The 20913-nt window shown below is 40.1% G+C and overlaps 1 protein-coding gene across 2 annotated transcripts in view; it reads left to right on the top strand.

The window, feature by feature from the left end:
* The window catches only part of LOC127622054 (neurexin-3b-like), a 349280-nt gene that overhangs the window by 257793 nt on the left and 70574 nt on the right, over positions 1-20913 (top strand). For both annotated transcript variants that reach the window (XM_052095964.1, XM_052095965.1), the window contains one exon: positions 19214-19385. In XM_052095964.1, the coding sequence (XP_051951924.1) occupies positions 19214-19385 (172 nt within the window). The remainder of the gene's footprint in view (positions 1-19213; positions 19386-20913) is intronic.

Here is a 20913-nt window from a genome sequence, read left to right as displayed (position 1 = left end):
GGGCCTCGCAGCGGGGCGGAACAGGTAGTGCAGCGTCGGGCGGCTTCGTTGCGGCCTGAGGCTTAGGTGCTGAGAATAGACTCAAAGCACTTACCTTGCTCCGCCCACCCGGCAGGGGGCGGTTCGTGACTGAGGAGGAGGTCTGATGCTGGCGTCCTCTGGACTCGGCTGAACCGGCCGGCCGGGGGACAGTCGTGGACAGTCCCGTGTACCAGGACTGTCGTAATCTGAATGCAGATTGCCGTGAGACCCAGAGGCAAAGGGAATAGCTCTTTTATTGAGAATGTGGGTACCACAGCCCCCGTCAGGGGGTGTGGCAAATGAAAAAACAAAGTATTCTCCTCCCGGCCCTCCACCAGGGGACGGAGCGGTCTTACCACCTCCGGAGCTAACGTCTTCGGCTCTGGGTCGGCTGTCTCAGGAACGCTTGGGAGCCTTCCGAGTCCTAGAGGGGGTTCGTGAGACAGGGGGCTTGCGCCGCCTGCGGGGTGCTCGACGCTGGGGCTGAGAGCTGGGCCCGGGTTGAGGCGGAGCAGGAGCTGGTTTCTTCGCAGGGGGACGCCCTCGGCGGGCAGACGGGGCAGGGCCCATAGCGGCAGGTCTGCGGCGGGGCATGAAGTGAGAGATGGCCTCCGTCTGCTTCTTCACCGCGGAGAACTGTTGGGCAAAGTCCTTGACGGTGTCGCCGAAAAGGCCAATCTGAGAGACAGGTGCATCCAGGAAGCGGTTCTTGTCGGCCTCACGCATCTCGACCAGATTGAGCCAAAGATGGCGTTCCTGGACCACTAGGGTGGCCATCGCCTGTCCGAGTGCCTGCGCTGTGGCCTTCGTCGCTCTCAGGGTGAGGTCGGTTGCTGAGCGCAGTTCCTGCAGCACATCAGGATCAGGTCCACCCCCGTGCATGTTTCTGAGTGCTTTGGCCTGGTGGACTTGCAGGAGGGCCATCGCATGCAGGGCGGAGGCAGCGCGTCCAGCCGCACTGTAGGCATTCGTGTTGAGCGAGGATGTTGTCCTACAGGGCTTGGATGGGCGTGTCGGGGAACGGGAGGTTTGCGGGGGGCTACCCGGCGAAACTGCACCCGCTGCCGCCCCCAGCGCCAACCGCATCGTCCTCAATCCCGTGGGAAGAAGGAGCAATGCGGGGTGCAGCTGGGGTGGCTTGCTCTCTGTTGAAAGCAAGCCGCGACCGCAACGTGGTCATGGTCATGTTCTCGCAGTGAGAACATGAGCCATCCACAAACGCCGCCTCAGTGTGATCGCGGCCCAAACACACGAGACAGTGCCTGTGGCTGTCTGAAGCGGAGAGCACTCTACCGCATCCAGGAACAACACAGGGGCGGAAGGGCATCTTTGCTCTTTTAGAGAAATTACTCTTTTAATAGGAATTTACTCTTTTAATACACAGTGTGTGTGTGTGTCTGCGCTGTCGAAGCGCTCAGGGGCAACAATGCACGCCGTGCAATGTGAAGGAGAAAGCCGCTGTTGTGCGCTGTCAAGATCCAACAGCATGCAGATCGTCAGAGGAAACAGGAACGTTTAAAGTGGTGTGTAACTCGCAGCAAACTGCAGACAGACCATCGGCTCCGAAGAAATTTTCTGAATGAACTCCCGTATTTGCTCCGCTTAAATACCCGTATGTCCGGGGGCAGGACATGTAAATACCGGCTGCCAACTCTCATTGGCCTTTTTTCATAGATCAGAGGTGGATATCGGCGCTCAAGAGAGACCCCTAGTGTCGCTTCTCCGACACAACGTGGAGAGAGCGACAGAAGGGGAACCCCTGCCTTTTTCAGAATCAGAATCAGAATCAGCTTTATTGCCAAGTATGCTTACACATACAAGGAATTTGTCTAGGTGACAGGAGCTTCCAGTCAACAACAATACAAACAATACCAAAAACAGCAGCAAGACATAGGTAATTTTTTTTTGTACTTAGATATGAGAAATAAGTGGGTATTAATGTGCTATGACCCGAGACAAAGAAAGCACCACAAAACATAGGCGTATTTCTCCATGAAAGATTTTCTTATCTCGTCCAGCAAAGACGCATTTATCTATCAGACTGATTTTCACAGCACTTTCCTCCATTTCAATACTGCTCCTCTCTCTAAGACTTGTTTATTTCACTTGAGTTTAATTCAGATTAGTGCTGGTCAGACAGCTGCCTGTGTCTGCAGTCTTCGATGCTTTGGCAAGCAAATCTGGGTTTGATGGGGAGTGTGAAAAGGCCCCTTTTTGTGCTTCATCAGCACATGAGGTCTCAGTAAGCTTCTATACCTGGAAAACATCCTTACAATGCAACGGCCGGTTTCAGGTACACTCCTAACAAAGATCAGACTCATTTTTGGAGTAAAATCTGTCTGTGTTGTTTATAATGCAGTGGAGAGGCTAAGAGATCTGACAACATCAGCCTGGCTGGACACTAGCATATGTTGTGTTGTCGATGCTGGTGTGCTGGTGCCCAAAACATGCTGTTTAAAGGAATAGTTCACCTAAAATGTCTGTCATTTTCGACTCTCCCTCATGTTTTTCCAAACCTGTATGACTTTCTTTAATCTAGGGAAGATAAAAGAAGACATTTTGAAGACGTGTTCTGGTCAATCTTTTCCATACAATTACAGTGAAAATTGAGCTTTCGTGCTTCAAAAAGACGGGAAAAAATCACTATATAAAAAATCCCTTCAGAGGATCATACAAGTGGTCCATTTGACTTGCAGGTTATAAATTCCTTCTGAAGGTCTTCTGAAGCCATGGTATAGCTTTGTGTGAGGACCAGATAGAAATTTAAGTTAAAAAATCTTTACATCTGCACTATTGTAGGAGAGTAGTAGCTCTGTCCGATTTGTGAACTAATCGTTCTTTTGAGTTTGATCTTTTCAATGAATCCTGTTAAAATAAAATTGGGATTGTGAAGTAATCGGACTGATCTGGTTTTGGAGTCCAGCTCAAATGAGTCGGGTGAACAAATCCACCAGCTATTTTTCTTCGACCAGTTTAACAGTTTTCAATTTCAGTTTATTTGAAAATAAAAGCAGTATACAGTAGCTCAACTTCTTTCTCAAGTATAACACAATAAAATCACCCACTTATTTTTACTGACCTTGCACAACAATCTGGTTCCAAAAGTAAAAATCCCATTATTTAATTATTATATTATATTGTATAGCAGTTCAAGGAGGAGGAGGCGAGCACAGGCTTGCGCCCCGTCTGCCGGCAGTTCATCCCCACCTTGCTCAACCTGGGTGGAGGCAGGAGGGTAAAAACAACAACAAAACCAAAATAGGTAAGGGATAAAAGCCAACACGGAGCAACAGAGAGAGAGGAAATAAACTCACTCACCAGTTCTCTGATGCGCCGTCACGTGGTCCCCGATCACTCCTCCACCCTCTCAGGCTGCTCTTCCCCGGGCAGACTGGGGACAGAACACCCCTCTGTGTTCTTGGCGACCCGTGGGGACTCTCCACCGCCCCTGGCAGCAGCCCTACCACTCAATGTGGTCGTGGAGCAGAGAAGGACGGCGGTCCTCTCGACCCCTCCACGTTTCTGGGGGACGGCAGGGCACTCCTCCACCCCTGGTAGCGGCTCCTTCGCTCCAGGAGGTCAGGGAGTCCAGTCCCCACTCGCCTCGCGGACAGCGGCCGTTCTCCGTGTCTGGGCGGTCGGGCTACTCAGTCCCCCCGCGGATGGCAGCGGCACTCCCCTGGGTGGACAGCAGTGTCGAGGACTTGGCGACGGGCATCTCTACTCCTTCCCGGGTTTCGGCACCAATGTAAAGCAGTTCAAGGGAAAGGAGGAGGCGAGAACTAGCTTGACAATATAAATAATAGTTTAATGGAGAAATAAACAAACAACACACAAACATAAACACACAGAGCAGCTGCCTGTATTTCTCTCTCTCTCAAACCGTCATTACCGGCCGCATTTATCCCCGACGTGCCCCCATCAGGCTGATTGGGGACCGGGCGTACGTTGTTCGTTGTTCCGTGCGTTGTTCCAGCCTGACGCTACAATTTTCCATAGGGAAACTTATTTTTTAGTTATTACATAAACTTTTTAAAGACAGGCCTACCATGAGCTCCGAGGTTGTTAATTGATGGTAAATACTTATGTTATTTCAACTTTACTTTTAAGAAATTGTGTTTACTAGTAAAATGTCTGAATGGCAGAAAATGGCAGTAACAAATCACGTCAAAAAAGCTCACTTTCATGACACACTGCGTTTGACGCAATCAAATCTGTTTCCTACACTCTCAAACTACTTGCAGTACTGTGCAAAAGTTTAGGCACTTGGGAAAAATGTTGCATAGTGAGGAAGTCTTCAAAAATAATGTCATAAATAGTATTCATTTCTCAGTCAACATCGTACAAAGTCCAGTAAACATAAAGCTAAATCTATATTTGGTGTGACCACTTTTGCCTTCAAAACAGCACCAATTCTCTGAGGTACACCTGGACACAGTTTTCCTTGGTTTTCCTTGGCAGATAGGATGTTCCAAGCTTCTTGGAGAATTTGCCAAAGTTCTTCTTTCTATTTTGGCAGTCTCAATTGCTTCAGTCTCTTCATGTAATCCCAGATTGACTCAATATTCAGTGGGGGCTCTGTGGGGACCATGCAGTCTGTTGCAGGGCTCCCTGTTCTTCTATTCTATTCTATTCTATCCTATTCTATTTGCAAAAGAAATGTTTGGGAGTCTAAAATGTCCTATTCCTATTGACACACTAAAGCTGAAAATATAAATAACCTTCTTAAGACAATTTTTTTTTTGTGAAGCATCATATGTACCTTAGATTTTTGCATAGTACTGTATATATTTGCACATTTATGAATATTTTGCAAATGACTATACTTATAATTAGGGTTGGATGATATGGTTATCTCACGATGTATATGATATGAGGGTCATGGTTCGATATAATCTCGATTCAATATTATAACACATAAAAGACTAAATGTTACAGAAAAAATTCTGAAAAACTGCTTTTTCCTCAAAATAAAGTTATTTAATACACTATAAATGCTCAAAGTTTAAATAATAAGAGTTGCTCTTTTACCTTTCTCTATAAGAAAAGATCACAAAAAAGTGTGAAAGTGTATATTTATATTTTAATAATTTGTTGTCATCATTATTATAATAAAAATTTTACTTTGTAAAAATTTTAAAATTCTACATTATAGTAATTAATATTATTTCATGAAATTGTATATATAACAATGATATGTGCAATCACCGTTTCAAATAATGTGTACAATTACAAGTAAGAACATTGAGTTTACATTCATTTGTATAAGAAACTTTAAAAAGGTTACTGTCTCAACGAGCAGCTTACAATGTTCCTGTTAAGCAAACATCAATGAGAATCTCTCGGTGTCTTTAGCGCATTCATGCTGTGTGAGATTAAAATGAATATTCATTTTCACTTTTTATCTGACTGTAAATAACAGAAAGGATATTAAGACACATTATTCAATGTAAGAAGAGAGTGCCTCGTCTTTGATGAACACACATTACACGGAGGAAACAATCTGCTTTAATCTCAGTCACTTTTCATCAAAACAATGCAATTTTACTTTACTATTCCAGAACATACATTTCTAAAAGCTAAATTCAAGCACTTTAAGGACCTTATGTGACCATGTAAACAGTGTAGAAAAAAAGCGCAGAATGGGTAAAATCAAGCGATATAGGGATTATAATGTTTGACAGGTCATTTAATTTATAATCACATGGACAGAAACAATATTGCAAATTTGGATATATCAAGTTATGTCATGATATGGCTCGTCCTACCATCAGAGCAATTCAAGGAGTAAGTACCACCTGATCTCTCCAGGGGCAGTAAGCGAAACTCCATCTGTATAGGCATCACGCAGTTTATACAGAGAACAAACCACACTTACCGACAACAGAGAGCACAGATTTATCGATTGACAGAACATTTTTATCTATTGACAACTCTACATATAATATATACTTATAATCAAGAACTTTAAATAAATAGATTTATGTTTTTCCATCATCTTCAATTTGATTATGTCATTCACAATGCTTTAAGCTCATTTCCTCATTAGTTTTTTGCTTCAAATCAAAGTTTGTAATTTTGTGATTCATCTCGGAGCTGCTTGGTTTAGCCATGGCTTAGAATCCTTTTATAAATACTTTTATGAAACCCTATTGAAAAAAAATGAATGGTAAAAATACTTCTGAAACCAGGGCAGCTGAAAAAGTGGATGTGCACTGTTGCACTCTATCAACTATCGCTGTAATGGTCCACCAGCTAGACCAGCACCAGACCAGAACTGACCAGGATATACCAGCATAGATCAGTCCAGAATGAAAATGTATGCTGATCTAAGATGGTCTTTTGGAGACTTTGAGTGGAGTGTGTGATTGGTGGATGGTTCAATGGTTCTGATCTTGACATTAACAAGAAGTTAGACAGGCAGCTCATGGTTCATTGCATTGAAGTGCTGAAACATCTTGAAATCTTGCTTTCCTTGTTATTTCAACCTTCTCTCTTTCCTATTTCTTTCTCTGTTGCCTGTCACTGCCTTTCCACATTTGTTGTGTGTTTCTGAACAGTAGCAGGTTGTTTCTGAAAGCATTCTGTCTTGAATCACAGCAGATTTAATATATCACTCCTGTGATATTACTGATTTAACTTTCAGGAGCAAGTGATGGTAAACCTGCTCATCATGTTTATGCCTGAAAAGGCAAGACAAAACTTAGAGTGCTACCATCTGTTACCATGGCAACTCAAAGCTCTCTGTCCATCATCTGTGCTTGCTGAACTTTACACACTGCATCTGTAGCAAGCTATAAGTTAGGTTATGCACCCACCTGAGCCTCTGTTTTCATCTATTTGTGTCACTTTGGTTGTCAGTCAGCTGCATTTTCTTTTTTGCAAGCTGCAAAGTTATCATTGCTTATCTTTACAGTATATCTGCAATATGCATATCTTTGTGAGTGAGTCTTACAGCAGCATGCCTTTATACAATTGCATATATATATATATATATATATATATATATATATATATATATATATATATATATATATATACATATACATATAAACACACACTCACTAAGCACTTTTTTAGGAACAATATGGTCCTAAAGTGCCCGATGTGGTCTCCTGCTGTTGTAGCCCATCCACCTCAAAGTTCAACGTGTTGTGCATTCTGAGATGCTATTCTGCTCACTACAATTGCACAGAGTGGGTATCTGAGTTACCGCAGCCTTTCTGTCAGCTCAAACCAGTTTGACCATTCTCCATTGACCTCTCTCATAAACAAGGCGTTTCCGTTCACAGAACTGCTGCTCACTGGATGTTTTTGGCACCATTTTGAGTAAACTCTATAGACTGTTGTGCTTGAAAATCCCAGGAGATCAGCAGTTACAGAAATACTCAAACCAGTCCAATCTGGAACAAACAATCATGCCACAATCCAAATCACTGAGATCACATTTTTCCCCATTCTGATGGTTGATGTGAACATTAACTGAAGCTCCTGACCCGTATTGGCATGATTTTATGCATTGCACTTCTGCCATACGATAGGCTGAATAGATAAATGCATGAATAAGGTGTACAGGTGTTCCTGATGAAGTGCTAAATGAGTATGTGTATATACAGTATATGATGCTACTGTGAATAAGGTCTATAAAGAGGTTTTTGTTAGCAAACATGCAAAGCAGAGTTTATTTGTCAAGCAAATAATCAAATATGATGAAGCACTTTTCATTTGTAAAATATTTTATTCACTCGATTATCCAAAAATTTGCATTACTGCATGGTTAATAATAATATATGTTCAATTGCAAGCAAAAATAAGTATATAGGTATATATCGATATAGTGATATAAAATAATATAAAGCTGTGATATAAGATTTTCGTCATACAGCTGAATCTTCTGTATAAATACACCATGCAGAAACTGTCTGTTTTGAAAATGATTTACTGCTCTGTTCTCCTCACATTAGAAAGAAAAAACAAGAAACAATAATAGATTTCAGTCTAACCAATTTATGTAGCACAATTATAAATCTAGACCAAATTGAAAATTCTTTAATTCACAAACACATTTAAATTAAATATCTACAGCACAGATTCCAATTCAATTACGAAGCTGTTTCAATTTCATTAAGCAAATCCCTAATGGACTTTCACAGCACTGTACTACCCAGTGAATATTCCATTTACTTTTGCTTTCTTTAATGAACCCCAGCTTAGCAGGGCATGTATGCTCATGCCGAATAGCCTAGCATCTGCTTGAAAAAGGATGTTGTTATTGTGTCAGACTTACACTACTGTTTCTCAAACTTTATTAATCTATTAATTCCACATTAATCTAAAATTAACGTGGAAAACTACTCCAGTTCCTCTTAGAAACTGCTCCAAAAAGTATGCCTAGATACCTGCAAGAGCCGTAGTAAACCTTCTAACCTTTTGGCATATACATTTTTCATAAAACAATTTCCACTTTCTTTTATTCATCATTACCTTCTAGCCACATGCGATACAGTATGGAGCGTCATGCTGTCAGCTTTGAAAGTGAACTGGCTGTTGACACTGTAGTGATTGATTTGTATTAAGAGAGACAGAGACAATGACCACATCAACTAAACAGCAATGGAGGTCATTTTTGCTCTGTCCTCAAACAGACACCAGCACATTTAGTCTATTCTCAATACTTCAGTGTGTTACAGGCAACTCATATATCATTTGCATACGTGACTTGATATGTTGAATAGGGTAACTGGAATTACTGCATGACCCTTGCAATTGCAAAGGGCATCAGAGTGTTAGTTTCAGAGGAAATACATTACAGAATCTAATGTTTTCTTACCTTTAAGAAATTATCTGTCTACCAGCAGATTAATATTGTGGAGGATGAGCGTTTAAGAGATTTAATGCCCATTGCAATGAATAGTCAACCTATGGGGAGACTTGTTCTTTCAATTAGTCAAACTCCCACTTCGACTTTAGGAAATGTTTAGTGTTACTTGAATTGGTATTTAGTAATATTTTAGTGCATTTCTATCTTTATACTGTTAAAGGCTTTGTTTTGAAAGAAGTATATATGGTGTCAAATTTAAGCATTAATGGGGATTAACTACAAAACGTATGTGATTAAATGGGAGTCCCCTAATATGTTGCATACTCAGTTTTTTCGCCACTGTGTTTGATCCCACTGCCATTTAGAGTCAAATTCTAATTTTGAAATTAATAAAAATCAATAAGCACGATTCCATATTTCTTCTAAAATTAGTATGATGAGAATATTTTCATTAATTGACAGCCCTTACATTTGGATGATGAGAATACCTCATCTTTGCCCACTTCAGCAAGAAAAATATGAAATTAATACTATAGATTGCTCTGCAGCATGCTAAAAATTATATACGTTTCTAGATGAGTCTGCCCTGTTTGTATGCAGTAGGAACAACAGGCAATATAAGGTAAATATTTAATAACTCTGACCCAGAGAATGAAAGAGGATCAAAGTGAAGCATGGGTGTTTGACTTTGAGCGAAGAGAAAGTCAAAGCCTTTACCCTCCTGAATAGTGCTCATGTCCAAATTCAATTTGCGTGTCCTTTTTTCTGCATATAAAGTATTGGAGGCAAATACTGAGTGACACTCCTGCACATTAAAGGAATAGTTCACCCCAAACTAAATATTCTGTCATTATTTACTCACCTTTATGTCATTGAGACAATGGTGACTGGATTTTTATTTTTGTGTGAACTATCCCTGTAACAAAGCCTGTAATTGATTTCAATTATCAAGCATTAAATAAAGTGACTTTTTCGTAAAATCTCTGTTAGGATGAGCAACGAGGGACAGCACAATGCTGTCAATATCGGGACAGACTTCTTCTAACAGTGTCTCCACTTGTTTTAGGGTTGAATTAATGAAGAACCCTGTATGAATATGTATTGACATTTCCTCTCCTTAGCATGACTCGGAGTATGTGGTAATGAGAATCTGCCTTGCTGCACTTACACTGCTCCTCAAATTAATAGGCATAAGTTTCGCACAGACAATTTGAGGCCGAGGAAGTTTGAGGATGTGTATAATGAAGTTTGAGAATCGTGAGGTAATGAATTTTATGTAATGTATTAGTTAATTAGCTTACTGCTAGGATCCTTGCTGAAAAAAAAAAAGAAAAACTTAAACCAGCCTAAGGAGGTTAGCTGGTCCTGGTTTTAGAGGGGTTTTGGGCACTGGTCAGACTGGAAAACCAGCTGGCTGACCACCTAAACCTGCTAAACACCAACATGGCCAGGTTGGGAAAACGACTTGACCAGCCAAAAATCGACCAGCAAATCATTTTAGGCTGTAGCTATAAATGTAGAGCATTGTCCTAGCAACACCAAAGTCATTGGTTTGATTCCCAGGGAACACATGGACTGAAAAATGTATCCTTTTATACACGCTCTTGTATAAAAATATACTGTCTTATATTGACAGGTGTGAGGAGACTGACTGTTGATTCATCATTTCCAAAGAGTATCCCATGCAAAGTCTTCTACCTTTCTGTCCATGATATGTATCCCCTCTAAAATGAGACACATTTATCTCATTATCTGTGGTTTAGAAATATTCTGGCTTGTTCCTATTCCATTCATGCTGTGATATTAATGTTGAAAATAAGTGAGCAGAAGGGTGATGACAGGGCCATCGCTTTCCCTAACGATGAAGGCCCTGCAGACTACCAAACGCTACAAATGTTCTCTGCCACCCTCCAAATATCACAAAATCACTCTAGCATTTCACGGCTGAATGGCAGAAGAGGCCCTCAGTGCTTTAGCCCCGACTTAAATGAGAGGCCATTAATCTTGTCCAATCGATTTATCTTCTGCATGTGCCGTGATACAGTTTTGATGAGCTCTAACCTCACACTAAATTTACCCCTTAGGTCATATAGATTGCCTATGTAAATCTATACACAAGGATCAGTTATGCATTTGATCCTGAATGCCCTGATCAAGGGTTGCATGGCTGTTTGATGCCTGCATCCACAAGTATTTTAACCTGTGTCCGAATCCCCTGTGCTTATTCATAACTGGATAAAAGGATTCTAATTTTGATCATCTGCTTGGAATCAGTGGTTTTAACTGAAATTGGTCAAGTATCCAATGTTATTTTAAAACAGCTTAATTCATTCAGTAATCAAGACTTTAAGGGTGCCTTAACACTAGAGCTTTGATGTCGGCGTTTGGGTGGTTTCATTGGTGTGAATGCTGTTTTGCGAAATCGGGTTTGCAACAAGGAAACACAACCGAATCCCATCCCTGCTTGGAAAAAGGGATCTGGAATATGGTCCCAGTTGTTATCTAGCTGCAGTGGTAAACAGTTGTCGCTAATACTCATGCTGATACTCATGGTTGATGACACAAAACATAGCACAATTAGTAACCAAAACTAGCATCTTTTCCTGAGTCGTTAGCTAGCTAAAGTGGTAAACAGCTGCCGCTAATAGTTATGCTGGCACTGTTGTTGATAACGTAAATATAGTGCAATTCGTAACCAAAACTAGCATCTTTTCCTGAGTCGTTAGCTAGCTAAAGTGGTAAACGGCTGCCGCTAATAGTTATGCTGGTACTGTTGTTGATAACGTAAATATAGTGCAATTCGTAACCAAAACTAGCATCTTTTCCTGAGTTGTTAGCTAGCTAAAGTGGTAAACGGCTGCCGCTAATAGTTATGCTGGTACTGTTGTTGATAACGTAAATATAGTGCAATTCGTAACCAAAACTAGCATCTTTTCCTGAGTCGTTAGCTAGCTAAAGTGGTAAACGGCTGCCGCTAATAGTTATGCTGGTACTGTTGTTGATAACGTAAATATAGTGCAATTCAGTAACCAAAACTAGCATCTTTTCCTGAGTCGTTAGCTAGCTAAAGTGGTAAACGGCTGCCGCTAATAGTTATGCTGGTACTGTTGTTGATAACGTAAATATAGTGCAATTCGTAACCAAAACTAGCATCTTTTCCTGAGTCGTTAGCTAGCTAAAGTGGTAAACGGCTGCCGCTAATAGTTATGCTGGTACTGTTGTTGATAACGTAAATATAGTGCAATTCGTAACCAAAGCTTGCATGTTCTCCTGAGTTATTACTTGGCTACAGTGTTAAAGAGTTGCTGCTAATGCTTACGTTGGTACTCAAGTGATAACGTAAACAATGTGTAATTCGTAACTAAAGTTGCGTCTTCTTCTGAATCTTTATCTAGATACATTGCTATACAGCTGCCGCAAGTTCTCACAGTGGTACACACACTGAATACACAAACATTAAGCAATTTGTAACCAAAGTCTTTGTCTCCTCCTTAGTCAATACCTAGCAAGCGCTAGCACTCACACTTGAAAACAAGTTGATGACGCAAACATAGCGCAATTCGTGACTGAAGCTAGCATCTTCTCCTGAGGCTTTATCTAGCTACAGTGGTAAACAGCTCCCGCTAGTACTCAATGTGTTATTCATATTTATGATGCCAATATATTGCATTTCAGAGCCAAAAAAATCTATATGTACAGAGACATGCATTGGTATGCTAAGGGGGTGGAAACGAACTAGGGGTCGTACCAAGCAATCAAACCAATACTGAAAACAGCCTAATGACAGCTGGAGCAATTTGCATTCGAAGACTATTGTTTGCCCCCTTTTGAGTTTAGAATGATAGCAGTTGTTTCATTTGGTTCAGTCCAAGAGATCAAGGTACTAGTCTGCAGGCTTCTGCAGAGATAGAGGCTTTCTGGGGAGAGATTTGATGCCTGTAGCTGACTTTGTGTTGGAGCCATTGATCGGAGGGACGGAATTGGATTGTGTAGCTTATTACTGGTGTCAGCGAACATTACATGGGGGAGAGATAGAGCCCTTCTTCGTCAGCAAAGGGCCCTGCTGCAACTCAAATTACTTTTATCATTCTTGGTTACCCTGGTACCACCCACGGTGGCGCAATGACAGGCATTATGCTCTACGTCGCAGTGAAATTTATTGATGCTGTGGTCACCATTTCTGTAACACCAAGTTTCTCACCACTTTTAATCAACCTTTTGCTTTAACTATTTCATTTAAATAGTCTAACTACGGTGACAAAATATAGTTTTAGGACACATATTCAATGTAGTCTCTCAATTTGTATTAGCTCATGAAGAATAACTTGTATGTTAATACTTTTTTAAGTTGTTTTTGATGGAGTATAGCATGTTATATCACAGGGCATGACTGTCATGCAAGTGCACAAATGGAAGACTTTTGCCCTGGTTGTCTACCAGAGAGCCTTGAATCAAATATCACTACGTAATTTTTTTAATTACATTTTTAAAGTTAAAACGCTCATTTTTATTAGCCTTTAAAATGTGTCACACCAAAGGACTACATAATTTCTTCTATTTTAATCTATTATAATCATATGTATAAAAAACAGACATTTACTACCTTGATTTTTCTGAAGTAAACATTGTTATTAAGGTCAAAACTTAAAACTACTTATAAAAATATTAGAATAAAATATTTAAGGTATGTTATCCAGGACAGTCACACCAGTGGACAAAGACCATAATTAAAGCAAAATATGACTAAAATTTAATAATAATATTTTTCATGAGTTTTAGAACTATTATTTGTATTAAATAATATACCATGCCAATATGTTAAGTTATATTTGTCACTTTGAACACATAATCTTTATGTCATGTCATCCACCCTAAAACTGCCCAATAGCTATAATATAAGACAAAGTTTACCATAATAGTCTGAAACACTAGACAGTCATTATTGACACCAGAATTGTTTTATTTTCTTTAGGAAACAATTTATCTTTACATTCCCTACTCTGAAAAGACAATGAAGTGCTGTGGGCCAATGAAATGTAATTGGAAATGTCAATCATGCCAACTCGTCTGGGCAAGTAGGAAGGCCATGTTGGACTATGTTGCAGAATTGGAGTGCTAGAGAGTGGATGACTGTCTTCGGTGAGGTCTCTAGTGAAGCCTCCTGACTCACACTCATTTGTTATCATTTCAACCCTCACAATGGAAACGGTCTGAACATGGATTACTAATGATCAGAGGGAGCTGCCCTTCCAACCAGTACTTTATTGGAGTTTTCAATTCTGAAGCTGTGCCGGACTTAGAACAGCTGTAAACAAAGACACTTCGAACGAAATGTAAAATTAAATGACAACATTTCCGTTAACAAAATTACAAAATAAATACTATCATGAATTGAGAAAATTGACACTGACCTTTTCATATTAATTAGATTTTTTAAATTTTTTACATACATTTATCAAAATTTTCAGAAAAAATCTCCTTGAAAAACTAAACAGTCACTTAGCAGTTCACACTTGGCAGGTTTGGTTTGATTAAAACGAACTCTGGTGCGATTGCTCTGTTAGTGCGGTTCATTTGAACAAGTGTGAACGCTGTCACCCGAACCTTGGTTCGGTACAGGCATTGGAACCGCCGTCAGCTTATCTTAGTTTGTGTGTGCAACAGAGGAATTCCTGACATTGTTTTGACTTTGTTTGTTCTCAGCTGGTAAATAAAAACTCCATATGTATATATATATATATATATACATCCAATGAGCACATTTCGCCAGCATTGTTTTGGATGTTCGGTATGTTCCATCAAAAAATACAAACCTGTACAATCAGATCGTGACTTTCCCTGATGCCTTTGGTTTTGTATCGATAGGTTCGGTGTTAAAAATGCCAGTGTGCATGCTAAAGGAACCAAGACTAATAAATGTATCATTTTCATTTTTGGTCCGGTCCAAGAGGACCGAACTACAAGAGTGAACAAGTGTAAATTGAAGGGACAATTTGAAAATAAAATAGAGATACAATTTTTTTTTTTTTTTATAAAATTCAAAACTGTAATTACCCTGGATCAGATTGCTTTTACTTCACCACTTTCCCTGAAACAGAGAGTGCATGCACTGCATCATAATGTAGCATGCCTCAGCTTTGGGTCTGCCTTTATTAACATTCATGATACACTTCTCATTAAAAACATTCAATGCACCTGCACTTTAATTGTTAATTGCAGTATTTGAGCTCTCACCGGCAGGTCTTGGGTTATATATGCTGAAACTGGAGCACGCTGTGAGTCTTCAGAGACCTTTAGAGAATGTTGAGGAACAGTGAGAGCTGGGCGTGTGGTGGCAGATTAATTTATCACACACTTCAGTACAGCAGATCTACGTGTTTATTTACCTTCCCCCTTTTTTTTTTAAATGATTGCCTCTGTGCCTTGCCTTTAGGACAGGTAATTACACCTGGTGGGAATTTAAACAAACTACATAAGAAAAGAAATATATGCTATATAGTCTGGCTTGCCTTCAAACCCTTTCATGGTGGCTATGTGAACATGAACTCGGAATATAAAGTTGGGGCTAGCATGTTCGTTACTTTGAAAAGTGTTCAGTAGTGGTTCCAACTCACATGGTGCCCTATATGAGATCAGACAGGTGAATTGGTGAATTGTTTATCTGAATTTGTTCATTTACATGAACCGATTAACTAAAATGAATTGGACTTCCCAATTTTGCATATCAATTAAATGGTGAACCATTTATTTACATGAACCCTTTAGATAAACTGATTCTCTAAAATGATTTGGACTTCCTAACGCTACATATAAGTGAATTGGTGAATAATTTATTTAAATGAACTGTCCGAGTAAACTGATTAATTCAAATGAACTGGACTTCTCAACACTACATTCAATACAAGTGAACTGATACAAGTGATTCATTTATTTACATGAAATGTACCAATGAACCAATTCATTAGAATGAATTGGACTTCCCTATGCTACATGTAAGTTAATTGGTAAATTGTTTATTAACATGACCTTTTTGAATAGTAGGTGAACTGGTGAATCATTGGTTTACATGAACTGTCCAAATAAACTGATTCATTCAGATGAATTTTAATTTCCAATGCTACATATAAGTGAATTGGTGAATCATTTATTTACATGAACCCTCCAAAGAAAGCAATTTACTATGTTTAATTTGACTTTCCAATGCTACTTACAGTACACTGTAAGTGAAGTGATAAATCATTTATTTACATGAATTGTCCGAACAAGTCAATTTTTTGATTTTTTTTTCACAAGAAATAGTGAGAGTAATATAGCCTGCAATTTGTGTGCAATATAATCTGGGGGAAAAAATGTTGTTGTGTTTTGGCTCGCTACATGCTACTTATTGAAAAAGTCATTTGTTACTGAAAAAGCTGCATTATTGTGAAAATATTTGAACTAATGGTACACTACTGTAAAATGCAGTGCTACTTTCAGTTAGTTATGCCCTAAAGCTGAGTGTGTTTGTATGCACACCAATCTGCTGATAACTACCTAAAATGAAAGTATTCAAAAACTCCAACAATGAATGGGCTTGAAATCATTGAATTATTTTCTGTTTTAGATGTCAGAACAGACATGTGCACAACACTTGCGCACATTGGATAAGCCAATAAGAATGCCAGTAAAGGTGTTTACATGCAATGTGGCCATAAATCTACCTTTGTCGATTGGTTTGTGCTTAAGCCATTTATGACCTTACCCTGATACAGGAAAACCTCTCAATGTGTTTGCATGACTGTACATTTTGTTGGCTTATTAAGCATAGTCAGTGTAAGATTGTACATATAAACATGCTCACTGATGTAGGGGCGGTTACTTGCCACACCTGGGTGCCCCTGAGTGCGTTATCACCAATGTCAGAATTTGTCTCAGCTAGTGTGTTTTAACCTTGTTCCTGAAGACCCCCCCCCAGCAGAACAAATTTTGGATGTCTCCCTTATTTGACACACCTATTTCAGGTAATGGAGTCTATACTAATGAGCTGATGGGTCAAATCAGGTGTGGTTTATTAGGTAGACAACTAGAAAATGTACAGGTGAAACTCGAAAAATTAGAATATCGTGCAAAAGTTCATTAATTTCAGTAATTCAACTTAAAAGGTGAAACTAATATATTATATAGACTCATTACAAGCAAAGTAAGATATTTCAAGCCTTTATTTGATATCATTTTGATGATTATGGCTTACAGCTTATGAAAACCCCAAATTCAGAATCTCAGAAAATTAGAATATTGTGAAAAGGTTCAGTATTGTAGGCTCAAAGTGTCACACTCTAATCAGCTAAACACCTGCAAAGGGTTCCTGAGCCTTTAAATGGTCTCTCAGTCTGGTTCATTTGAATTCACAATCATGGGGAAGACTGCTGACCTGACAGTTGTGCAGAAAACCATCACTGACACCCTCCACAAGGAGGGAAAGCCTCAAAAGGTAATTGCAAAAGAAGTTGGATGTTCTCAAAGTGCTGTATCAAAGTACATTAATAGAAAGTTAAGTGGAAGGGAAAAGTGTGGAAGAAAAAGGTGCACAAGCAGCAGGGATGACCGTAGCCTGGAGAGGATTGTCAGGAAAAGGCCATTCAAATGTGTGGGGAGCTTCACAAGGAGTGGACTGAGGCTGGAGTTACTGCATCAAGAGCCACCACACACAGACGGGTCCTGGACATGGGCTTCAAATGTCAAACGTCTTACCTGGGCTAAAGAAAAAAGAACTGGTCTGTTGCTCAGTGGTCCAAAGTCCTCTTTTCTGATGAGAGCAAATTTTGCATCTCATTTGGAAACCAAGGTCCCAGAGTCTGGAGGAAGAATGGAGAGGCACACAATCCAAGATGCTTGAAGTCTAGTGTGAAGTTTCCACAGTCTGTGTTGGTTTGGGGAGCCATGTCATCGGCTGGTGTTGGTCCACTGTGCTTTATTAAGTCCAGAGTCAACGCAGCCGTCTACGGGACATTTTAGAGCACTTCATGCTTCCTTCAGCAGACAAGCTTTATGGAGATGCTGACTTCATTTTCCAGCAGGACTTGGCACCTGCCCACACTGCCAAAAGTACCAAAACCTGGTTCAATGACCATGGTATTACTGTGCTTGATTGGCCAGCAAACTCGCTTGACCTGAACCCCATAGAGAATCTATGGGGCATTGCCAAGAGAAAGATGAGAGACATGAGACCAAACAATGCAGAAGAGCTGAAGGCCGCTATTGAAGCATCTTGGTCTTCCATAACACCTCAGCAGTGCCACAGGCTGATAGCATCCATGCCACGCGCATTGAGGCAGTAATTAATGCAAAAGGGGCCCAAACCAAGTACTGAGTACATATGCACGATTATACTTTTCAGAGGGCCGACATTTCTGTATTTAAAATCCTTTTTTTTATTGATTTCATGTAATATTCTAATTTTCTGAGATTCTGAATTTGGGGTTTTCATAAGCTGTAAGCCATAATCATCAAAATTATATCAAATAAAGGCTTGAAATATCTTACTTTGCTTGTAATGAGTCTATATAATATATTAGTTTCACCTTTTAAGTTGAATTACTGAAATTAATGAACTTTTGCACGATATTCTAATTTTTCGAGTTTCACCTGTACTGTTATTGGGGCCTCCAGAAACACGGTTTGGAAATTTAGCTTACACAATATAGTAGACAATGTGGCAAGTTTTATGTCATAGTTCTCCATCAGGGATTGACAGAGAATCCATACAGCAACCATATGGGATACTGTGAGGAGGAGGGGGGCATGGCTGGGTTGTGAGGATGCACACCTGGCCCTGAATTGTTCTAATCAGCCAGGAGGGAGATAAAGATGAGCCTGAGGCACCAGTTCGAGAGAGAGAGAGACACATGCGGCCGCTGTGTGTGTGTGTGTGTGTGTCTGTCTGTCTGTCTGTCTGTCTGTCTGTCTGTCTGTCTGTCTGTCTGTGTTTAAGTTGATTTATGTCATTAAAATTTTGTTGACTGCTCAGCCGGTTCCCGCCTCCTTGCACATCCTTACCCGTTACAGATACATATGTCAAATATAGAGTAGCATCTGTTGGTTTATTTGCAGGATATTGGTGTGTAACGCATTAGTCATCATTACATATGTGTCCCACATTCCTGTTGGCAGCTCATTCTTATCAACCGGATTTTAAAAATGCAATAATCTTGGCATCCAAGTCCATTTGTATACTCTCATTGGCAGCATCGGTTTCTATAATTGGATCACTTTAACAAGCAAATGCTTTACTTTACTTTATTTAGGCTAGCACCTTCAACATTCTAGGCTGAGTTGAATCAGCCATTCAATGTAGCTCAACTGACAAAATTGCTTGTGTGTTTTCTATTCCAGGAGGAAGGAAAGGTGGGCGTTACATTCAACATTGGCACGGTGGACATCAGCGTCAAGGAGTTGAACACAGAAGTCAACGATGGGAAATATCATGTGGTACGCTTCACAAGGAATGGGGGAAATGCCACCTTACAGGTGGACAGCTTACCAATCAACGAGCATTTTCCATCAGGTAACATTTGTGGCTTTTTGTTTATTCCAAGTGAAATTTCTCAAAGAGAAGTTAGAAATAATTTTTTACTGTAAAAGGAATAGCTCACCCTCATCCCAAACCCATATTCTGTTATTTTTTCAGTGGAAAACAAAGCATACATTTTTTTGAACAATTGTTACACAGCTTTTGACATACATTGACAATTCATAGTGACCAGGGCCTGTCAAGCTCATATAGCCCACAAGATAAATGGACTAGCTTTCAAATGTGTTCACTATGAACTGTTGTTATATGGCAAGAGGAGTGTACAGATTCTTTGAATATTTCTCCTGCAAAAATAGCAGATTATACATTTGTAACAATAAAATGGCGAGTAAATTATGGCAGAAATAAAAGATTTGGCATGAACTATTCCTTTAAACCTACTGGATATCACAGCTCTCAAGTAAATCAAGGCAAGGAACAACATCATTTCTCACCACTTTCTGCCTGTGTAATTTATAATCTGCATGTTTCAAGGCATGCAAATTTTCAAAAACGGGAACAGGTGTTCATAATTATAACACTGATTTCCGTTCTGCTGAAGGAAAGGCATGAAATCGAGAGAACACTGTGAAAAATAAAGCAAATACCACTTAGCTCACAATCGACTTGGCTTGTGTTGCTTTCTGAATTGTCCTCTGAAATGTCCATATGTGGGTGTAATCAAGCCTGGGCACCTGGTCTGTGCATAATGGCGGGCCAAGCCTTTGCGTTTGTCCCTGCGATTAGCGCCGTGACATCTGGCCAGCTGCTTTTGAAAGATTTTGAAAGACAGAGTTAGGGCAGGGCTGCCCTGGTGAACAGGTTTAAGGCAGCATTGGGGCAGCTACAGCAGCTGTGGGAGAATGAGCCCCGGACCTCTGTGTATCAGTGACTCCCAGACTCAGGAAGCCAGCAATGACGGATGAATACAAATTAGTTCATCAAATGCAGCAGAGGCTTGGTGTAGAAGCTCAATGGCTTCCTAAACTGAGAAATAGGGCATGCTAAAATACTGCCCTCAAACGCTTCCTCCAAAAACTCTTCACACTCAATTAATTTGGGCACTCTGTCCTCTGCTTTGATGTCTCTGTTGCTCTGGCGCCCTCAACGGGATGTCTGGCCCCTGCACTTCTCCTCCAATTAGATAGAGGCTTTCTTCAGGGTTACTCAAGATGTATTCATATGGCAGGTCTTTTTAAAGAGAGATGAAATGGTTAACAGGAGGATGTGGGCTAATGCTCCTATAACATTAGCTCACTATTCAAAGTGGATCTGTTATGGTCATTGAAGGTGCTTTCATACTAGAGCCTTTGTTTTGCATCCGAGTCTGTTTGATGTCAGAGTTCAGTTCGTTTGGTTGGTATAAATGCAGTTTATCGAACCAGTGAACAGAACCAGTGTCAACTTGAAAGGTTTCGCAATTGTTATAAAAGCAATCCGCCCTAAATTGCAAAAGAGAACCACTTTTGATTTTGTATAATTGACATCTTTGCCTCGGGTCACATTTATGTAAGCAATATCA

The sequence above is a fragment of the Xyrauchen texanus genome, chromosome 28 (assembly GCF_025860055.1).
Source record: "Xyrauchen texanus isolate HMW12.3.18 chromosome 28, RBS_HiC_50CHRs, whole genome shotgun sequence".
NCBI lineage: Eukaryota > Metazoa > Chordata > Actinopteri > Cypriniformes > Catostomidae > Xyrauchen > Xyrauchen texanus.
This window is presented reverse-complemented; position numbering and strand designations above follow the sequence as displayed.